This window comes from Crinia signifera, chromosome 3 (assembly GCF_055691185.1).
Source record: "Crinia signifera chromosome 3, ASM5569118v1, whole genome shotgun sequence".
In the NCBI taxonomy this organism is placed as follows: Eukaryota; Metazoa; Chordata; class Amphibia; order Anura; family Myobatrachidae; genus Crinia; species Crinia signifera.
This window is the reverse complement of record NC_139219.1, coordinates 279,938,814-279,960,263: the sequence shown is the minus strand read 5'-3', so window position 1 is coordinate 279,960,263 and position 21,450 is coordinate 279,938,814. Positions and strand designations below refer to the sequence as shown.

General features: G+C 41.9%; 2 protein-coding genes across 2 annotated transcripts in view; both read right to left on the bottom strand.

Annotated features, from left to right (window-relative positions):
• Window positions 1-1,634: 1,634 nt before the first annotated feature.
• GPR17 (G protein-coupled receptor 17) lies at window positions 1,635-13,773 on the bottom strand. Its single transcript, XM_083178237.1, has 2 exons — window positions 13,603-13,773; window positions 1,635-3,106 (listed from the first exon to the last, which is right to left on the bottom strand). The coding sequence occupies exon 2, from the start codon at window positions 3,078-3,080 to the stop codon at window positions 2,061-2,063; it is 1,020 nt and encodes a 339-aa protein (XP_083034363.1). The 5' UTR covers window positions 3,081-3,106; window positions 13,603-13,773; the 3' UTR covers window positions 1,635-2,060.
• A 2,151-nt stretch (window positions 13,774-15,924) lies between these two features.
• MYO7B (myosin VIIB) overlaps window positions 15,925-21,450 on the bottom strand; it is a 177,287-nt gene continuing 171,761 nt past the window's right edge. The window contains exons 47-49 of the mRNA XM_083178235.1: window positions 20,553-20,636; window positions 18,387-18,506; window positions 15,925-16,812 (exon numbers count right to left, since the gene is read on the bottom strand). Of these exons, the coding sequence (XP_083034361.1) occupies window positions 16,735-16,812; window positions 18,387-18,506; window positions 20,553-20,636 (282 nt within the window). The 3' untranslated portion in view covers window positions 15,925-16,734. The remainder of the gene's footprint in view (window positions 16,813-18,386; window positions 18,507-20,552; window positions 20,637-21,450) is intronic.

Genomic DNA, 21,450 nt, shown 5'->3' with positions numbered 1-21,450 from the left:
TATATATAATATTTGTAGATCTCATGATTATAAAACACTATTTTTAATGTCACATATCGGTATTCCGATCATGTGACCCGGAAATAGGCTGTGCATCATATTATCATTTGTAGAGCACCAATAAAGGCTTATAGAAAGCTGTACCTTACATCGGGCCAAGGTGGGGGGACCATGCTAGCAGGGTACAGAAGTCCAGCGCCTCCGCCAATCGCCGATTGCCGGTAACGGCGATATTGGCAGAAGACGTGTCCATCCTCCCCTTGCTGCATCCATTGTGCTGGTAGGCAATGCTCGGTCACGTGACACGGACATGCCGTGCAGCTCAGATCACATCCCAGGACACCCACGTCTCGCCCGGATGTACGTCAGGCGCCGCGCGCCTGTGCGACGCGGCCTGTACCTGACGTCACCGGGTTCCACGCATGTGTCCAGCTGAATGTTTTCTGTGTCGTCATGACGACGCCCAAAGGACTGGTTGCCATAGTGGAATACCTAACTGATCCGCACACCGGCCCGATGGTTGGACACAGACCAATGATTCCACATATTGCACATACTTTTAATAGAAACATATATCTAAAACAAGTCTAACTAACGTATGATCATTATAATATACATATATCAATAGTGAGTTTTCTTGATAATTATAGGACCTATATATATCTCTGTGAAGACATTTCATTAAACCATATAATAGTACAGTAGAAAAAATAATTTGGAAATAATAGCGATCACATAAAATTATAACTTCTATCATTATTTAATTCTGTCAAATAAATCTGACATTTATCAGAAAGAAATAGGACATACCAAAACGATGTCATTATTACAATGCTGTGTTCAATTCGATAGTCTCATTTAGACCATCGGGGTATAGTGAGTTAAATCTCAATGTCCAATAGATCTCTCTTTTGCATAACATGTTATACCTATCACCACCTCGGGATGTATAGGCTATAAATTCTAGGCCAACTATAGATAGACATTTTGGGTCTGATTTATGGTGTGTCTGATAATGTCTTGACACACTATGGTTTTGGAAACCTTTCAATATATTTCGGCGATGTTCCATAAATCGGGTTCTTAGGGACCTGGTGGTCCTACCTATATAGGGGAGTTTACAACCACAATATAGTAAATAAATTATATATGAGGAATTACAATTTATGAATGATTTGGGTATATATGGGGGTCCAAAAGAAAAATTTTCGATAAGGAGTTACTATCTAATATATGTCCATATATGGGTTTGAAAAATGACATGTAGGAACTGATTGGCTGGTTGTTTATCACTCTATATTTTATCACTTTTTGAAACTTGATACATCTGGCCCTTAGTCATATTAATCTAAGTGATCAGTACGTAAAAAATATGTACACCACAAGCACAACTTTCCTTTAAAAAAGCCAAAAATTATTTTTAATGTCAGTGTAGTCTGTAAAAGGACTAAAGTATTTTCATCTCCAAAAGTTGAGAGGTATGCCGTTCCCGCAATCTATAAGATATAAATATCAGAAGACTGTATTATGCTCACTTTCAAAAAGTCAATTTTTACAGATCCCCTTGACTTGATCTACTTACAGGCAGCTAGAAAATAATTATGATGTAAAACAATTGTGTAAATAAACATATATCACTGATAAGCTATAGGTGTTTCTGATAAATAGTCTCAATTAGTTTGACAGTATATGTAGACTTGTGAAGTTAATGTAATACGCTCATGTTTTTTTTTTTTTTCATTTCTTTGTTCACTCACATTGGTTAGTGGTGTCTGTGCGGCGCTAAAGAAAATCCCCATTCACATGACAAAACGGCTGAATAATCAGTGTGTGTGTGTTTTAGTTGCCAGCATTTAACAATGCAGGATGTGATTTTGAGTCTTTGAAGCCCAGTAATTACTGTGATTTTTTTAATTGTGAGTTGTTGCAATGTCTGGAGAAAATTGTCCTGGACAGTAGTTGATGTTCTTTGAGGAACCAGACTGGTCTCTCTCCATTGCTGGCGTCATTTCATAAGCATTTTACATCTGATCCATAACTCTTTGTTCTGAAATTTCCCATCATACATCTGTCTTGGCACTGAGTGAGCTGTCCTCTGTTCGTACTTCCTCCCGGGTTTTACCATTGTCTGCCCCATCCCGTCTACACGGCAAATGAGCAAAAGTCTGACGGAATTTCTTAACAGCAAAAAAATAGACCAGCGGATCTAGTGCAGCATTTAGGGTGCTGAGGCAGGAGGTAAATCTATTTGCTAACGCTAAGCCTTGCCTCAAGTCACAGGAAGATAGCATGGCAGTGCTTTCTCCTCCAGGCATCAACACGTGGTAAAGTGTACGACTGAGATGGTATGGAACAAAGCAGATGAGGAATATTGTAAGAACCAGCAGCACCATCTTTACCGCACGCTCCTTGGGCTTCCTGTCACCTCCTTTTCTAAGACGCTTCAAAATAAGACCATAACAAATGACTGTGCCCAAGAAAGGGATAGCAAATGCAGCACTTAGTGAGGACAGTGCTCGCAAAGATGGTGTTTCACGGTACAGCAACCGGCAAACCGTTTCATCCATTGCTATTCCGCGGCCTAAAAGCAACGGTGCAGTAGCAAATGCGACAATGGCCCACAATAGGCCACAAGTCACATGAGCATGTAATGGCTTCCGAATTTTGACAGAGTTAAGGGGGTGTACGATGGCCAGATACCTGTCAATGCTTATGCCTGCCAGAAAGTATAGACTGGCATACATATTGAGATAGAAAACAAATCCAGAGAGTCTGCAGGCCATGGAGCCAAAGGGCCAGCTGTTTCCTGAGAGGTGGTAGAAGAGCCGAGTGGGGAGGCTTAGCAGCAGGAAGAGATCAGATAGCGCCAGGTGGAGGAGAAAGATGTCAGAAGGCGATTTAGGCTGACGGTCTCGCGCAAAGACTGAGAGGGCTAATATGTTTCCCAGGCCTCCTACAAAGAGTCCGAGCAGATAGCAGACAGAGAGCAGAGCATTCTCCAACCACGTTTCTTGTACGCAAGGATCCACCCAAGCTAAGACGGAGGAATTGTTTAACATTTTCAGTTCGGAACCACTCATCTTCCACAGGTGGCTTCAGTGCAACACTAAAAGACAGAGGCAAATTGGTTAGTTCCATAGTTTTAAATGGCCGCTATACAATTGGTATGGAGTCACCAGTTACAATGTCCAAAAATGAACACAGCAATTACATTTTGCTGTTGACCATGCATTCTACATGCTCCCTTATTTGAACCTTGTGGAAGTTGCCCATACACACGCCTGTGAATCATGACGCTGCAATCAGGAGTAGCATTGGCACAGTAATAGTTTACCTCAATGTTAAGACATTAACTTTGCAAAAGTATAAATGTCCATTCAAAATCCAAACTCCTACTCTATTACTGCAAGTCAATTAAATCCAATAATTCCAAAATCCAATTACTCTATTACTGCAAGTCAATTAAATTACATAAATAATTTAGAGAATAATGGATAACAACAATGGTACTAATCCCAATAAATTCACAATCAGTATACACACAACCATACAATGGGCTGGCAAATGTCTCCAAGAAGAGGACAGTGACCAGTATCTCCCGTGTATGCAAAAAATTCCAAGGAATTCAACCAAAAAAGGACAAAAATCATGTTTCATGTACGTAATCATACATAAGATTCTCCAAAAAAAAGTGCAGTGTTTACAATCCGAGTACTACAAAGTGCAGACAAATGAGATTTGTAGCAGATAGTTAGTGCCTTGGAGAGAACTAACATGGAAAGATAGAAACTACCAGCCAATCAGTTCCTAACTGCCATGTTACAGGCTTTTTTTTTTTTTTTTTAAATAACAGCTAGTTTATTGGCTGGTACTTTATCTATGTCCACTTTATCAGTCTACAAGGCTTAGTGCATAGACCCATTAGAACATTGTAGGTTATTTCATTGCTTCAGGGCCGGTGTAAGGCTTCTCAACACCCTAAGCAAAACGGCAACCGATGGAGTTGACAACAAGGTCAACCGCAACCCAGTTCCTAATTTGGGCCCAGGCAGCAATGTGTTTGTCAGGGTTGCTCAGACATGACTTATGTTGTGACATCATATGTAATGTAACTGCCAGCGCTCCAGACCACACAGTGCTCTGGAGTCTGCAGTGAGGCTACAGCCAATGCTGACTGTGGGTGGGACTGGGAGCTGTCTGTCCTCTCCTTCAGTGCACCAACAGATCATCAGTCTTCTGGTGGGGGCAAGGAATATTACTGTGTGCATTATTGTTTTCTGTGGGGACAACAATGTGTTTTTTCTTGTGGGGACGTGTGTGTGTGTGTGTTTACGTTTGTTTTAATCCTGTGTCAGCCTAGATGTGTGTTTTGTTTTCCCATGGGAGATCATGTGTGTGTTTATAATAAATCTATTAAAAATTATAAAAAAAAGTATTAAATATGGGTATAGTTTCAAACATTTCATTCAGACTGCTAGACTCATAGGGGAACATTTACTAAGATGGGATTTTTTTTTGAAGATGGGATGTTGCCCATAACAACCAATCAGATTCTATCTAATATCTTCTTTCAAGTGATTGCACTCAGTGAAAACTAATGTGGGTCCCTGGGACACCCCTCCCTTTATAAAATTGGTGTCCTACTCCACAGTTTATGGGTCTCTTCACATATTATGCTTTTGGGCTACTACTTTTGCCCCCCCCCCCCCCCCCCCCCCCCCCCACTGTCACTACAATGTCTCTTAGGAGGGGGCAGAAGAAAGTGAGTGGAGTGAACGACAAAGAGGGTGTTGGGGGAAAGAGAGGCTGAAAATAGAAGCAGTAAAGAGGGGTAGTCAGGGATAGAGAGGATTTCATGGAAAAAGAGAAATTGAGAGAAGAAATAGAGGGTGTCCGATAGAGAAAGGGGGGGGGGCGCAGGATTAAGAGAATGTCAGGAAGAGAGATAAGAAGGTGATGGGTGGCAAGAAGGGGTGAGGTGGCAGGTGGTGAGAAAGGGTGAAGTGACAGAGGGTGAGGTGACGGGTGGTGAGATAGGAAGAGGTGAGAGAGGATGAGGTGACCGTTGGCAAGAGAGGATGAGGTGACAGAAGATGAGGTGATGGGTGGCAAGAGAGGATGGTGACAGAGGATGAGGTGACAGTGGGTGAGGTGACAGGTGGCGAGAAAGGATGGGGTGAGATGACAAGGTGACAGGAGAAGTGGTGATGGGTGACTTGACAACGAGTAGATATGGGGCAAGGAGGGTGGAGAGAAGAGGCAGGTCTCGTTCTTAGTAGTATCGTCAGGCCTCCCATTCACTCCCCCGCAGTGTGCTCTCCGTCTCCCGGCTGCCGCTGCTTGAAGCTCCCCATCTCCAGGTCGCCGCCGCCGCTACAGCTCCCTGTCTTCTGCCCATGGCAACTCCCCAACTCCTGACACCACGTGAACTCAACAGCTCCAGTCTTATCCAGCACAGCACATGCCACTCATTTTGTAAAACTGGGCCCCCGGTCGCCAATTTAGAGTAAAATAAGCGCTAGGACCAATATTTGCGAAAACTGTCTTCTAGAAGGTGCTGAAAAACTAGACGCAAAATCTGAATGGTTGCTATGGGCAATATTCCATCTTCAATAGAACGCCCCTCTAAGTAAATTTACCCCATATTGTCCATAGGAGCAATTGGAATAAACTTGAACTTTCAAGTATCCCAGATACCCACACTCTAAATGTACCTAATCTCTAATGGTTCCATAAGCAACAGGTGAAAACAGGCTTGTCCAGTGTGAGAACCTGACTTCACCAGAACTGGAGGAGGAAGGAAATCCTTAAGGTGTCCGCACACAGTGCAATGCGCGTTTTAGTGACCTTCGCACCATGTAGGGGTAGGTGCATCTTATTGGTGAGGCCATTTAATCTAATGGAGCTCCTGTGTGTGGACTGGGGTGGCTCTGTGATGCGCTACAATAGGAAGTACATCAGATTTGTCCTTTTAACTACTTACAAGTATTGTGCTCTTCAGTTCTATAATAGTGGAAATTAATAACAAGCCCTTGGGCTATTGTCTGTACAGATCTGCGCTGGTCACATCAGATTGTGAAAGAGCTGAAAAGGTTTTGCAATCGGATGAATTATGTTCTATCTGCTCCCATTTGCTCCTACACACTTGCCTCTGTGTATGTCCTTACTTACAATTGTTACAGTTTAAAACATTCAGCCTGTGGCAAGTAATTTCCCCATCCATTGTCTCTACAAATGCTAATACATTCTTTTGTAGCTATGATCGGCCAGACTGAATGGCTCACAGTATTTGGATCTTGATGTCCTGCTTTCTGATGCAGGCTTCTTTATTCATTTACCCTTTAACAGTTATCAGTCATTGACACCATATGCAGATGAGTTGAACGTTTTGTTTTGCCTATTTGGATATAACACATCTGACTCATATTCTCCCTCTCTTGTGATAGATGTCCATATCAGGATAAGAATTAGCATGCATTTCCACACTGCATCCTGCAATTCTCAGTATCCCAACAATGAGATTATTATCCCCACTTCTTTTAAAATGAGCCTTTATTAGCATTTGCCATGACCCCAGACACAACGGACATCCTATTGGTGTTCTTCACACTGCAGTGTGTGGTATATATACATTTACACTTCAGTTGGCCATCAAGCCCAGGGACCAATGGCGTAAGTTCATCCATGTAGCACGGAAGCAAGATATAAGCTGATGCCCCCCACCATAGATACATAGCTATAGAGAGGGAGAATGAGATAGGTGGAGCAATGGAGAATGATAGATAGGGAATCATGGAGAAAGAGAGAAACAAGTGTCAGAGAGTGAGAATGTCAGAGAGGGAGGGGGAGTCAGGTAAAGTGAGGAAATGAGAGGGTAAAGTGATAGTGTGTCAGGGTTAGAAAGAGAGTGGGTCAGAGGAGAGGGTGCCTGAGTTTGAGAGGGAAAGAGAAGAGGGGGATGAGAGAGATACAGTGTCATGGATTGAGAGATGGGTGGGTGAGAGTGTGGGAGGAGAGAAGTGGTTAAATAAAGAGGGGTGAGAGAGGGCGTCAAGAATAGAGAGGGGAGGGTGTCAGATGGAAAGAGTGGGGTGTGAGTGAGGGAAGATAGAAAGGGGGTGAGAGATGGTGTCAGTGATAGAGAGGGGTGAGAGATGGTATCAGTGTTAGAGTGAGAGGGGTGAGAGATTGTAAGGAGTAGAGGGGGGTAAGAAAGAGGGGGATCATACACAGAGAGAGAGGGAGGTCAGGTAGAGAGAGACGGATTAGGTAGAAGGATAGAGGGGGTCAGGCAAAGAGAGAGATGGGTGAGAGAGGGGTTCAGGCAGAGTGAGAAAGGGAGGGTTAGGTAGAGAGAGGGGTGTCAGGCATATAGAATGGCGTGAGGCAGAGAGGGCCGGAGGGATGTGGGGTCAGGCATATAGAGAGGGGGGTGAGGCAGAGAACAAGGGGGGGAGTCAGGCAGAGAGGGGGTCAGTTAGGTAACACGCATGTATAGCTCCCAGACACCAGCAGCCCCTTGACCTTAGCGACACCGCTAGAGCCGAGGTGCCTCTGCTGCTTTCCAGGCCTTCTGCCCTGCCCGCCATCCTATCATGAAGCCCGAGGCTGCAGGTTTGAAGTTCCACTGGACAGCCGCTAGCTCTATCATCGTCTATCATCTATTAGGCGCTGCAGAGCTAGCGGCTGTCAGGGGGCTGTCACAGATGGGGGGGGAAGCCTTGAGCTGGCCGGAATTGTGACAGAGCGATGTGCCCCTTCAGGGCTTAACACCCGGCTGGAGCCTCCGTTGTCTCCTGCAGTTCCGCCACTGCCAGGGACTGATTGACCAACACATAGAAGATCCTTAGTAGGATAAAGTACCTCTGATGCCTCATATTCGATTTTGTCTATATAGACAAAATCTAATCGAAGTCAATCGATTTTCAGCCTCATTCAGGGGGTTATTTTGGTTCACTCTTTCTGATAAGTTCCTTCTTAGATGGACAAAACCATGTGCACTGCAGGTGGGGCAGATGTAACTTGTGCAGAGAGAATTAGATTTGGGTGGGGTTTTACTTCAAAGTGAGATCTATATTGCAGTGTAAAAATAAAACAGTCAGTATTTACCCTGCACATAACTCACCCAAATCGAATTCTCCCTGCACATTTTACATCTGCCCCACCTGCAGTGCACATGGTTTTGTCCATCTAAGAAGGAATTTGTTAGAAAGAGTGAACCAAAATAACCCCCTCAATGCTGATGCACACTCCTGTTCAGTCTATATCGAATAGGCTTTGCAGGTAAGACTGAGGTAGAAAAAGGGGGTGGTGTGTATTGCGCTGGTAGATATATGTATAAATTTAAGGATATACTCCAAACAGATGACCAACGTGCAGAGATTGAGTGACACAGACACACTGCTTAATACAGTCTACATTTTATATATTAAATAACATCAAGCAATACATTAATTACAATACATAAGAAAAACAAAAAAATATATATAAGAAAAATAAATAAATAAAACACAATTGAGGTAAAAATAGATACAGTATATCTGTATTAGGTAAATTGATTAATATTGGTTAGTGAGTTAAAAGTCCAATAAGAAGTTATTGTTTGTATACTGATATGATGTAGGGTCAACAGTCATTTAGCATGTGAATAACCATGCATTAGAGATGGAATATGGCTGGACACACAAATAGCAATTAGTATGCAGTAGTTAGAGACAGTGGTTTCAACTCACTAACCAATATTAACAAATATCTGGATAACAGCATTTCTGTGAGACGCTTACTAACCAACTGGCTTTTAACCATTTGTGTGGCTTATTAACAGCGGAGCACCCCCAGCAATCGTCCAATCCTAGTCCTATTAAGGACTGCTCATTATTAGGCTCTGTATCAACAGCCTATAATTCCCCTTTTTATATATATATATTTTTTTCATTTTAATCAATTTACCTAATACAGATATACTGTATCTATTTTTACCTCGATTGTGTTTTATTTATTTATTTTTCTTATATATATTTTTTGTTTTTCTTATGTATTGTAATTAATGTATTGCTTGATGTTATTTAATATATAAAATGTAGACTGTATTAAGCAGTGTGTCTGTGTCACTCAATCTCTGCACGTTGGTCATCTGTTTGGAGTATATCCTTAAATTTATACATATATCTAGCAGCGCAGTACACACCACCCCCTCTTTCTTTCCTCTGCTTCCTAGTGTTGAATATTTGTGGGTAAAGGCAAACCCACAGGTGTGATTTGCAGCAGCTGATATATATCTGATATATCTATATACCTGATTGATATTTTTCACACAGTTTAAACTTAAAGCGCTGGGGTTCCTGCTAGCTGTGGGTTGGCTTATCACCAATCCCGCAGCCTGTAAGGAAAAATTTTGCAGGTAAGACTATATACTGTAGTACAGATTAGTACAATATAGTAAAAATTGGATGGGTTCACTGTGTCATGAGATTCGATCCCAAACAAATTGGGAGTGAATAGAAAAGGAATACCTGTTTTATTGTGGGGTCACATGACAGTACACTACATTGTCCACAAACTATTATCCCTTCTCTGTCGTCCAGTGATGCTGCCATGACTACATGACTACTTTTAGTTCCCAATCCACCACTGGTCACACCTATAAGATTGCACATTGGCAAATATGAGCGGTCCTAGAGATGAAATCCCAAGAAACTGCAATTTTGGAGAGAGATAATTGGCTGCAGATCTTCACCCATACTATTCCCATCACCCTCCAACATGACCCCTGATATCTGAAAATACTCTTTTCTTTTTTTATTTGGCCCAAGTAACTACAATACAAAATTGTAGAGCAATTTGTATCAGTTGTAAGGGATCTTGCAGGTTATGCTGTGTTAATGGTAATAATCTGCAATGTACAGTATGATTCCGCGTTTTACTTAACTCAATAGGCTTAATAACTGTTTCTATGCAAAGCCAAACATAGCGGCTGTTCGGCTACCAGACAGTTATGGTTGGCTCAACCATACTACTTTTCTTTTGCATCTCTTTTGGATGCAGGGAAAGCAGCACTACTGGAGGTCAGGATGGCCCGTTACATCACAGCCAAGCTGCTAATTGAATTGATCCCAATGAATCTGAGTTGGACAATTCTGTTTAGTGAGATGTGCCATCCCCATGACATCTGGCTATGCACAAAACTGACTATTATGGAAATTTAACTTTGCTTATTTCCCTGCAATACTCCTTGGGGGTGTCAATTTATAATTAGCATATTTAACTAAATAACAACTTACATTTTATTTGATTCCTTGATTGAAAGTGTGTGCCCCCAATATAGCAGATGTCTCCACTGAGGCTTGCCCTATGTTTTCTTGGGTTTGGTATATTTTGTCACAATGACATCCTTATATAGTTACATAGTTACATAGTAGGTAAGGCTGAAAAAAGACTTGCGTCCATCTAGTTCAACCTGGTATAGATATCCATTGCTGATTTGGTAGGTTCTGATATTTTACAGACAGAATATATTTCTTATTTGTACCCATGGATGTTTTTATCCAGTAAATGTTTGTCCAACTTTGCCTTGAACGCATTTACTGAGCCAGCCGTTACCACCTCTCTGGGAAGAGAGTTCCAGAGTTTGACTGTTCTGACCGTAAAGAAATTCTTTCTACTAGCTGAATGAAATCTTTTTTCTTCTAATCTATACTCATGCCCTCGTGTCCTCGATTCCTTTCTAGTAGAAAAGAGGGTGTGTGACAGTTCCTTATATTGGCCCTTGATATACTTGTACATGTTGAGCATGTCCCCCCTTAAACGTCTCTCTTTCAATGTAAATAGTCCCAAATTGCTTAATCTCTCCCCGTAGCTTAAATTCTCCATTCCCCTAATAAGCTTTGTTGCTCGCCATGACACACATGAAATGGCAACATAATTAGAAAGTCAACAAAACAGTGTGTTCTGGTACAGTGATGCCTTTACCAGCTATAAAGTGGTCCTCAAGGAACCCAACAGTCTAAGTTTTAAGTATATACATGCTTAACCACAGGTGACTTAATTAGTGTCTCAGTCAATTTGATTTGATGAGCTGTTTAAATCAAATAGGTCTAACTACAGAACATTGGGGTTTATTCTAGTTCATTCTTTCTGACAAAATCCTTCTTAGATGGACAAAACCATGTGCACTGCAGGGGGGCAGATGTAACATGTGCAGAGAGAATTAGATTTGGGTGAGTTATTTTGTTTCTGTGCAGGGAAAATACTGACTGCATGATTTTACACTTCAATATAGATCTCACTTTGAAGAAAAACCCCACCCAAATCTAATTCTCTCTGCACAAGTTACATCTGCCCCACCCGCAGTGCACATGGTTTTGTCCATCTAAGAAGGATTTTGTCAGAAAGAATGGACTAGAATAACCCCCATTGCCTGAGTGACAGTTGTTGTCCATTTTCAGTTTTGGGAAACAAATGACTTAATTACAAATTACATTTGTTCCTATGCAGTACCAGGTTTTTATTCCATCCAAACAACTAGTTGAATGGTTGGAGGAAAGTTGGTCTGATGTGTGGCCAGCCTAACCCTAAATTTCCCCCTAGTGCCTAACCGTGGGCAGCATGAATGGTGTAAGGTTACACAGCACTGAGGTCATGGGTTTGATTCCCACCATGGCCATAACTGTGCAGAGTTTGTATATTCACCCCGTGCTTGCGTGGGTTTCCTCCGGTTACTCCGGTTTTCTCCCACATTCTAAAAATATATTGGTAGGTTAATTAGCTAACAACAAAATTTACCGCAGAATCACATGCGTGTACATATGGTAGGGAATATAGATTGTAAGCTCCACTGGGGCAGGGACTGATGTGAATGTTGTAATAGTCTGTAAAGTGCTGCGTAATATGTGTGCGCTATATAAATAACTGGTAACAAATAAATAATCCTAACTCTCCCCTTAACTCCTAACCCTCCCTTCTCACTGACGGTAGCCTTATGCAGATGTCAACAATGTCGACATAATAACTATCGACTTTCTGGTTTTGACATTAATATTCTATCTGATTGTCTTTGATTATTGGAAGCCCCTCACTATTTTAATTGGTAAGAAAAAATATTTATTACTTGTATAATATAAAACTATGATATTAACACTCACCTAATTTTGTGTACTCTTACTCACCCCTTTGTTTTCCTCACTATTACACCTCGATGGTGTGGAATGGAATATTGGTGGAGTTATTGATCACAAAATGCCACAGTCGATCCCCTCTGGAGGCACTTTGCAGGCACCGAGCTGAACTGAATTCTCATCATCAACTACATATTTTTATTTTATTATGTGTTAAAAGCAAGAAAGCTTATTAAAAGTCTGGTTTAATATTAGTCTATGAGGGCGAATGAGCAACCTGTCATTAATATGCTATCATCAATATGACTAACTTCACTCAGGCATATGAGAGCCAATTTTTTTATATGGTTTTAGATCAGATTTTTACAGTTATGCAGTGTTAGTAAATGGCCTTTATGTCGCTACACAGAGATAATTATATTTCACTCAAGAAAAATCCTGAGTGTGGGGTGTAGACACATATTTCACTCAAGAAAAATCCTGAGTGTGGGGTGTAGACACATATAAACACACCCCGCTGCTGTTTGGGTTTCTTTCAGTGCATTATATACATATAACAGGAAGATGCATACATGCGCTGCTAAATGTCTCTGCTTGTATCAAGTTGATAATTTAATACTGTTGTTTATAATGTCACCAGAAAATAAAAAGTTACAGAATTTATTCAATGATTTAATGAACACTTCTAATACCGATATTATATGTATGGGTGATTATAGCACGATCACGCTGTTATTGTAATGTATTTTGTAACAAACAAATCTAATGTCATATTATACCGTATATAATATTATGCAAATTCAGAATTACTGACAAATCTTAATTCTGTGAGAGATGTGCAAAATATCCGCTAAAAATGCCAGCGTCCCTCACATTTGTCATATAAATTCAAATAATGTGTAAAAATAATATATTTCCAATATGAGGTCATTATGATGAATAAAAATGTTTGCTTGGCCATTTCACACGTATTTTGACAGATTCACATGGCGCTCTAAGGGTTAGCATTGAAAAATAAAATAAATGCTGAGAATAGATAACACATCCATGGATGTTACACACCGCACCCAAATACTGAACATATAGGAATGTCTATCAACTACACTGGCGTTTTTCATCAGAGTACAGAAATGTTTTACAGTTTGGAGAGAGATATTTACAGGCTCTATTTGAAAAAATGAAAGGAACCAAATGGTTGATACTTTATCTCTCTCCCCAGTCTTTGATAACTCTCCCCCTAAATTACAAATTGCTTACTTATCAATCAACAAAAACAGCCCCCGCAGATTAAATCCTTTATAACTCGGATAACGTATAATTCAAACTTGAAGTTCCAATAATGAATTAAAAATCATACACACAGTCTAACTGTACATTAAATACACATTGATCCCTATTAGGCTATATACCGGCGCCCACTGGGAATACTGCAGCAGCTGAAATAGTACTACAATTGGGAATGTCTATATAGAATTGATGCCATACTTACAGCCTCATCAGTTTTATGTCCTTTGTGCCTCTGACTGTTTCTCCTTTACTTATCCCCAAGTTTAAGTACGGCTGTGTGTTAGGGTAGGAAAGTGACATAAGGGGAGGGGGTCCCAAATTCCTGTCCTCTCCTTCACCCCCCTATCAGACAGGCACAGCAGAATGTCTCATGGTAGGACAAAGAAGGGAGTGTGTGTGTGGAATGGATGGATGCACTGTTGCCATAGTAATTAGAGGGTATAAGTTAGAGGGGGGTTATGACTTTTTATCAGAAGAGACTATCATCCCTTGTGCGCCATTTAGCATAATAAGCTCCTCATCTCCTCATGCACTGGGATCACACACTCATCTTGTTCTGCTGTCCAGCGCAGCTGCAGACACATTGTCAAAGTGGATTCTGGGGCTCGCAGGAGAAAATAGGAGGCTACACTTTTGGAATTGGGTTGATTTGGAGACATCTCCTTTAGAGGTCACCTGTAATTATTAACAAGCTGACAAGTGACAAGAGCTGCTGCTACTTATGAACATTTTCCACATGTTGAGCTGATATGTCTGTAGGATACTGGTCCATATTATCCCTACACTTGCCATCTTAGATTTAAATGTAGCTGTAATACAGATGCCCAAAGCAACCAATCAGCTTCTGTCACTTATCTAGAACAGGCGCTGCTCATGTACTATAAATATACTAAACTCACAGAGTAATAAAGGGGGGAGAGTTAAAGGACCAGCCAATTAGCTCTAAACTACCATGTTGCAGGCTGTGTTTGACAAATGACTGGTAGGAGCTGATTGAATTGTAGTTTATTTCTCTCTTTTTTATCACTCTCCAAGGTGTTGTACATCTGCCTCATAGTCTTTGAAATGGCAGATGATGATTGTCTGCTTTGGAAACTTCTCCATTTTATCCATCTCCAAAGCTTGATACCTCAACCCCTTAGTAAGGCCATTAGGTTATACCTAGATATTTAAATGGTACAAATTACAACTCATGTCCCTAAAAAACATAGCATTATAAAATATGTGCTATAGGGTTAATTTTCCAGGGCCGGCTCTACCATTAGGCAGCTGCTAGGGTGCTCGGATCTGTGGGGGTGCCACAGGCAACGGGCTGAGCAGTGTTCCCTGTGCTGCAATCCATCAGCTCCACTTGTCTTGAGCAGTCCTGCCGTACATGACCAGGCTCACCACATCCAAAGCACACAAAAAGGGCCTTTGGCTTATCAATTGGGACATGAGTTCTGGGTTTTGGTACTGGAATCTACCTGGCTTTACTCAATTTTCCTGGGGTCAGTTGCCACTCAGTCACCACTGCCAGCGCCTCAAATGTCTGGGGATCCACCAGTAGAGCCCACTGCTGTATTGCACGGTCTAATACCCACATAGTCTGGTCCAGTGCGACTCTCTCCACAATTTGCACTGCAGAGTTTTTATCCGGCTGCAACCAGGCCTTAGCCAGCCAGGCCACCTGAATCCGGGGAAGCTCAGAGGCAACCAGCTGCCAGTTTATGGGCTTTGCTGGAGCATGTCACCCCAACCCTGCTGAGTATTGCCTTTTTAAGGCCAGGGTAGGAGCATGCCTCAGCCACAGTCATATCCACTGATACCCCTTTTACACCAAAAATCCCGGATCCGACCCGGCATTTGGAAGAAGGATCCAAGCCGGGTTGGATCCAGGATTTACACCGTTTACACTGCGGATGTATGGAAGGATATAATAGTACACATGTTCAGGATAAATACCACCATATGTATATTGACTGGTGAAGTCAGAAACTGCTCATTACAGTGGTGCTGGAGATAGTCTTGTCACATATACAGAAATGTTTCCAAATATCCAAATTCTTGCCAACAATCCTGTGACCTGAGGTTAGGGACTTATTCAGCATTTTGAGTATACATGATATGCATTTTGGTAATTGGTTTCTATAGAAGGCTTCTATACCAGGAGATTTAGAAGCTGACTGTGGTATTGAAGTTCTAAATATTGATTCCATTGTACATTTCTTGTTCACCTGAAATTAGATTGATGTTCTGTTTCTATATTCATCAAATTGGTGATATCTGTGGGGGTCTGCCATGACCCTATATGGTTAAACTGGGGATCTGTAAAATTTGTGGAAGTTAGGAGGTCCTGAACCCCTGTCCCCTGCCTCTGTTGGTCTGACCAAAACTATCTCTGTGTCTATAATGCCCACTAACTTCAACTAATGCAACTCACTTGTACTATGGAAGAATGACCTCTGGTACAATGGTAAATTTTTTTCATTCAACGTTTGCTCGAAAACACAAAATGGACACTCATTATTTTAAAATCTACAAATCCAAAGATATTTTATTGTTAGTTTATCAACACACAAATGTATCTCATGCCAACCCATCCCGTGCATCTGAGGGATGCCCACATCTAATGCTTACATATCTTGTCTTGATAAAGCTGATAAAGGCACCAGAACAGTAAACGAAAGCTCCAGCAATTGCAGCACAATGGTAATTACCAAATTAGGTCAAGCCACTGGTGGTGTCCATAATGGTAGGTGACTGATGAATCTGGTTGTAGTGACTGGCAATTATCTGCTGCTACACTAACGGTAAGTCCATGTTAGCAATAAATATGTTACATTCCGCGTAAGCATTACTTAGCCATCAGTAGAGTCTATGTTGTGATGCTAGATGCTTAGGCCTGGCTATGTACTAACGGATGAGGCAAGGCATGAGATGTTTTACAGGTACTTCTTTTCTATGGAGGGGTGATGTACAAGAGAAGTTCTGAGAAGCTTCTGGTAGCATTGCTTTAGATAAATGATACAGACTTACTCTCTGTACACTTTGAGTGCATCAGGCAATAAACCGCTTGGTCCTTTGTGTGAAACAGTGACCACAACACAGAGCAAGGCTGTCAGTGTGCTCTCTTTTAAATAAAACATAAGGCACTGATGTTCTGCAGGTTCAGTGAAGACTGATAAGACAGGTGATGGTGCCAGGCAGTGATTACGTTTATATTAGTTTCCTCCGCAAACACACCAGAATTTTTTTTTATTTTATTGCAGCAATAGGCACAGCTTGGCTGGAATCCATTTATCAGGGTCAGCAGTTGTTGATGATCGGATATTCACATACTACAACAGCCGCCTTATGGATCCATCACCTTGTGCTGCTTCGACAGAAAGTAATTAATGTAAGATGTCAGCAGGTCATCCATCTTGTAGCCCTGTTGGTTAGAGAACACAACATCAATATAGTGTACAACCAGAAGCTAAATCTTTCTTTCAGAACAGTCTATTATAAAATGAGTCACTTCAATGTTTTAGTGGTTCTAAGTGCACATTTCCATATAAAGATAGTCAGGAAGGTTCCAAACCAGATCCGTTTGGAACAAAGACTGTGCTAAACATGGAACACCTTCTCCACTGTGCTAAACATGGAACACCTTCTCCACTGTGCTAAACATGGAACACCTTCTCCACTGTGCTAAACATGGAACACCTTCTCCACTGTGCTAAACATGGAACACCTTCTCCACTGTGCTAAACATGGAACACCTTCTCCACTGTGCTAAACATGGAACACCTTCTCCACTGTGCTAAACATGGAACACCTTCTCCACTGTGCTAAACATGGAACACCTTATCCACTGTGCTAAACATGGAACACCTTATCCACTGTGCTAAACATGTAAAACCTTCTCCACTGTGCTAAACATGGAACACCTCCACTGTGGTAAACATGGAACACCTCTCCAAAAATTCCCCCTTAAACATTTGTGTTCAGCAAAATGTTATCCCATGCGGCCAGAGGTATAAGTTCATCCCAGTCACCCAGGGTAAGTTGGAGTTTAGGTGCCCCACTTAAAAAAAAAAAAGACAAATATGGTATATGAAAGAGCAGTGGTCACACTTGGAACCTGCTGTGAACCACACAGGTGCTGCTGTACATGCAGGTTCCTCTTCAGGGCTTGGAGACGAGAGGCAGGGGACTCCATTGTCTCTGGGAGTTACACCTCTGCATGTGGCTACATAACTATCCACCATGCAAGGAGTACATCAACTCCTATGACCAGCAATGCTGACTTGTTCGCCTTGTTTGCCTATTTATTTATTATCAGTTATTTATAACACATATTCTGCAGCGCTTTACAGAGAATATTTGAGTCACTTCCAGTGGAGCTTACCATCTATATTCCTTACCATATGTATACACACACACGGACATTCTAGGGTTCCTTTTGTTAGGAGCCAATTAACCTACCAGTATATGTTTGTATTGTGGGAGGAAACCAGATGCACTTGGAGGAACTCTACACAGTTAGGGCCATGGTGGGAATTGAACCCATGAGTGCTGTGAAGCAGTAATGCTAACTATTACACCGTCCATGCTTCCTACTAACATACCCATGCCTGCTAACATACTGAATACCATCAAATATTTGATCTTAAGGTTTCCTTAGAATATCTTCAAAATAGGGGTATTCAATTACAGTAGGTGCCAAATTTGTAGTCAGTCTAAAAATCATTACTTATTCTAAATTCAACCTATTCAATTAAAGCGATTGAAAAACATGTAGATCAGCAAATTACACGCAGGTCCACATAGTTTGTTTTTATTCTTAAAAAGTTAAGATGAATAGTTAAAACATGACTAAAAATGTCTGCAATTGAGGAAAGACACTTTTTTTTGGCTAGCCGTAAAAAAAAACATATTGAATTGAATACCCCAATTAATATGTAAACTGCAAGCAGAGGGCATTCCTGGGCATATCCTGATGGACACAGCTGCTTGTCTTACCAGTGATGTCTCGCACAGAATCTTATTATCTCGCACAAGGTTTCCTGTTGTCATCTGGAAGTATGTGTTTCCACTGTTCCACCGAGAAATCTTATTTAAAGGATGATTAACCAGCAATTCCTAGACAGAGAAGGATAACAGTGCCATGCCACAATGCATCAATGAGATTAAATGTTTCATGTTACATAAATGCTGCAAAGAACATAAATAAGACTCTAAACATTGGTTTAGAGCCCGCACATTCGTGCTCTCTCACAGTCTTGCCGCTTTCACCTCCGCAACATCTTGCGCATCAGACCATTGCTCTCCACTGATGCAACCAAAATTCTCATTCACTCTCTTGTCATCTCCCGCCTTGACTACTGCAACATCCTTCTCTCCGGGCTACCTCTCGCCCGCCTTGCCCCTCTCCAATCCATTCTTAACGCTGCTGCTAGGCTCATCTTCCTCTCCCGCCGCTCTACCTCCGCCTCCCTCCTCTGTCTATCTCTTCACTGGCTCCCCATTCCTTTCCGAGTTCTCTTTAAACTCCTCACCACCACCTACAAGGCTCTCTCCTCCTCCACCGCTCCTTACCTCTCTTCACTGATCTCTATCCACACTCCCTCCCATCCTCTTCGCTCAAACGCAGACCGCCGCCTGACCTCTCACCTAATCACCTCCTCCCACTCCCATGTCCCGTGCCCCCCTGCACTGGAACAACCTCCCGCCACCCATCAAGCTTTCTGGTTCCCTTACCTCCTTCAAGCGCTCCCTCAAAACCCACTTCTTCCGACTAGCCTATCCCTCCTCCTCCTAACCTCTTTCGCTCCTCCTATCCTGCCTCCCCTACCCCTCCATCTGTTCCCATCCATTCCTACTTATCCTATTGTCTTTCGTTCATCCACCCACCTCCTTTTAGTCTTTTAACTCTTATGAGTAGGGCCCTCCTTCCTCACGTACTCACACTACCTCTTTACCTCACCAGTGTTCCTGCCCTGTACTTCCCTTCCTCTACTCCATCTTCAGTCTCCTCAACAATTTTGACACCTACTTCAGAACTGATGCTGATTTAATTCTACCAGCTATACCCCTATTTATGCTGTATTTTATCAACACACCCTGTACGTTACCTTGTAATTTGTTTTTTGTTTGCTATGTACGGCGCTGCGGACACTTTGTGGTAAATAACTAAATAAACAAACTACTATTGCATTGGTTTTGCAATCAAAGAAACATGAGCGTGTTGGTTACACTTTAATCGGGTGCCGGACGACTCACCGACAGTCGGGATTCTGACAGTCATTACCCCGACGTCGGAATCCCGACTGCTCCCTTGTGGGGGTCCACGACCCCCATAGAGTGAGAATAAAATAGTGCCCACAAGGGGCTTCGTTGCGCTCCCCCCCGCTATGCAGTCGGGATTCTGACATCGGGCTAATGACTGTCGGAATCCCGACTGTCGGTGTGTTATACCACACCCTTTTAATCCTGCAGTTGGAGAAGAGTAAAATATAGTTCTTGAGAAAAGTACTGATGTAATATTCTGTGTGAAATTCTTAATAAATCTTATTGGTGCTATTATCCCCCCCCCCCCCCTTCAAGTACTGGTAGCAAATGAATACCGTAAGAATGTCCAGTAAGCATCTCTACAGGGCAGAACTACTTGCCAAACATTGGGTCAAAAGGTGCAGTTTCACAGATCAAACAAATAATTAAACAATGTGATCATCTATGACCGCAGCCCAGACGTGGAACTACCATTGGTGCAGCAGGTGCAGTGCACCTATCATCCACTGGTTCCCCCTGTCAGATTCTGCCTCCCCCTGTCTCTTCCTGTCACCCATTGCTGTGTTGTATATGGTAAACTTGGGTTAGGGTAGAGGAAGAGGGCCCAAAAATATATTTTGCACCTAAGCTCACCACCCATAAGTTCTGCCACTGTCGCAGACACATGCAGCTGAAATCCTGATAGACCCTGGTTTGGCAAAATCATCATTTTGTGTTGATATGTAATGAACTACTGTTTTTGGATATCTTTCTGTTATACACGTTACCACAATACGGAGCAGGAAAGTGTAACACAGAGATAATAGCTAACATTGGAAGACTGGTGTGCTGTTAATACCCTACACTGTGAATTCATAAACACTTAATATAAATACATAATTCAGATTTGTGCCTTGCCTTAGTCTTGGGATTAAAGAGTGATACTCCAAGCTTGTTTATGGCAATGAGAACGATATCTGGGAATTCGGGATCGAAGGATTGCTGCAAAACAGAGTCGTGTTATTGAATAATACAGTCTATGTAACACATTGTAAGGGAACAGTGCCACAAATAATGGTGTCCTATATGATAGTTGATGTGCATATGAGGATAGTGGTAGGACAAGATGACAGAGGCTTCTCTGGTGGGCGCAATCAGAGGACTGGCAAACATCAAAACAGAAAGATGGGTATACTATCATTTGTTACATTTCATCTTTATGACAATAAAAACCACACATTTGTTTAATGATTATATATTTAAAATGTCTGTACAAAATATTCGGCCCCCCACTACCAAAAAGTTAAGACACCACCTCACAGCAGACAGTTATTAAGTACAGCGGTGGCTGCCTCCTCTAGCATCCTCAACTGTCTGCTGTAAGGTGGTGGACATTTAGCGAGAGACCTTTTTAATGGGAGCCAGAGCATCGGGACCACAGACCAATAGATCTGGACAATAGTCCCTCAAGAACTCCCAGCGCCCACACTTACTCAGCATCTCCAAGCCACCATGGGGACTATGGGGAATATTGCTAAGCCAATGGTAAAGCCCTATCTCAGTTCTACCAGACAACCATGGCTTCTTGTACTTCCTATTCTTCAGTGACAAACAGTCAGGGTAAGCAGAGCGTAATCTGTCAAAGTCCAGTATTCTCCAGAGGTTTGACTGCAAAAATGATTGGAATAAAACAAAGAATATATTTCTAAATTACAAGTATCATTTTTTTTTTGTATTATTCTAATAATTTTTATAGTCAAAGCTCACCACATTTGCAGCGCTCTGCTGGAAATCCAAGGCCAAACCTCAGGTGAAA

Excerpts from the sequence above, each read along its gene's own strand:
- GPR17 (XM_083178237.1), bottom strand. The coding sequence starts at position 3,080 with ATGAGTGGTTCCGAACTGAAAATGTTAAACAATTCCTCCGTCTTAGCT.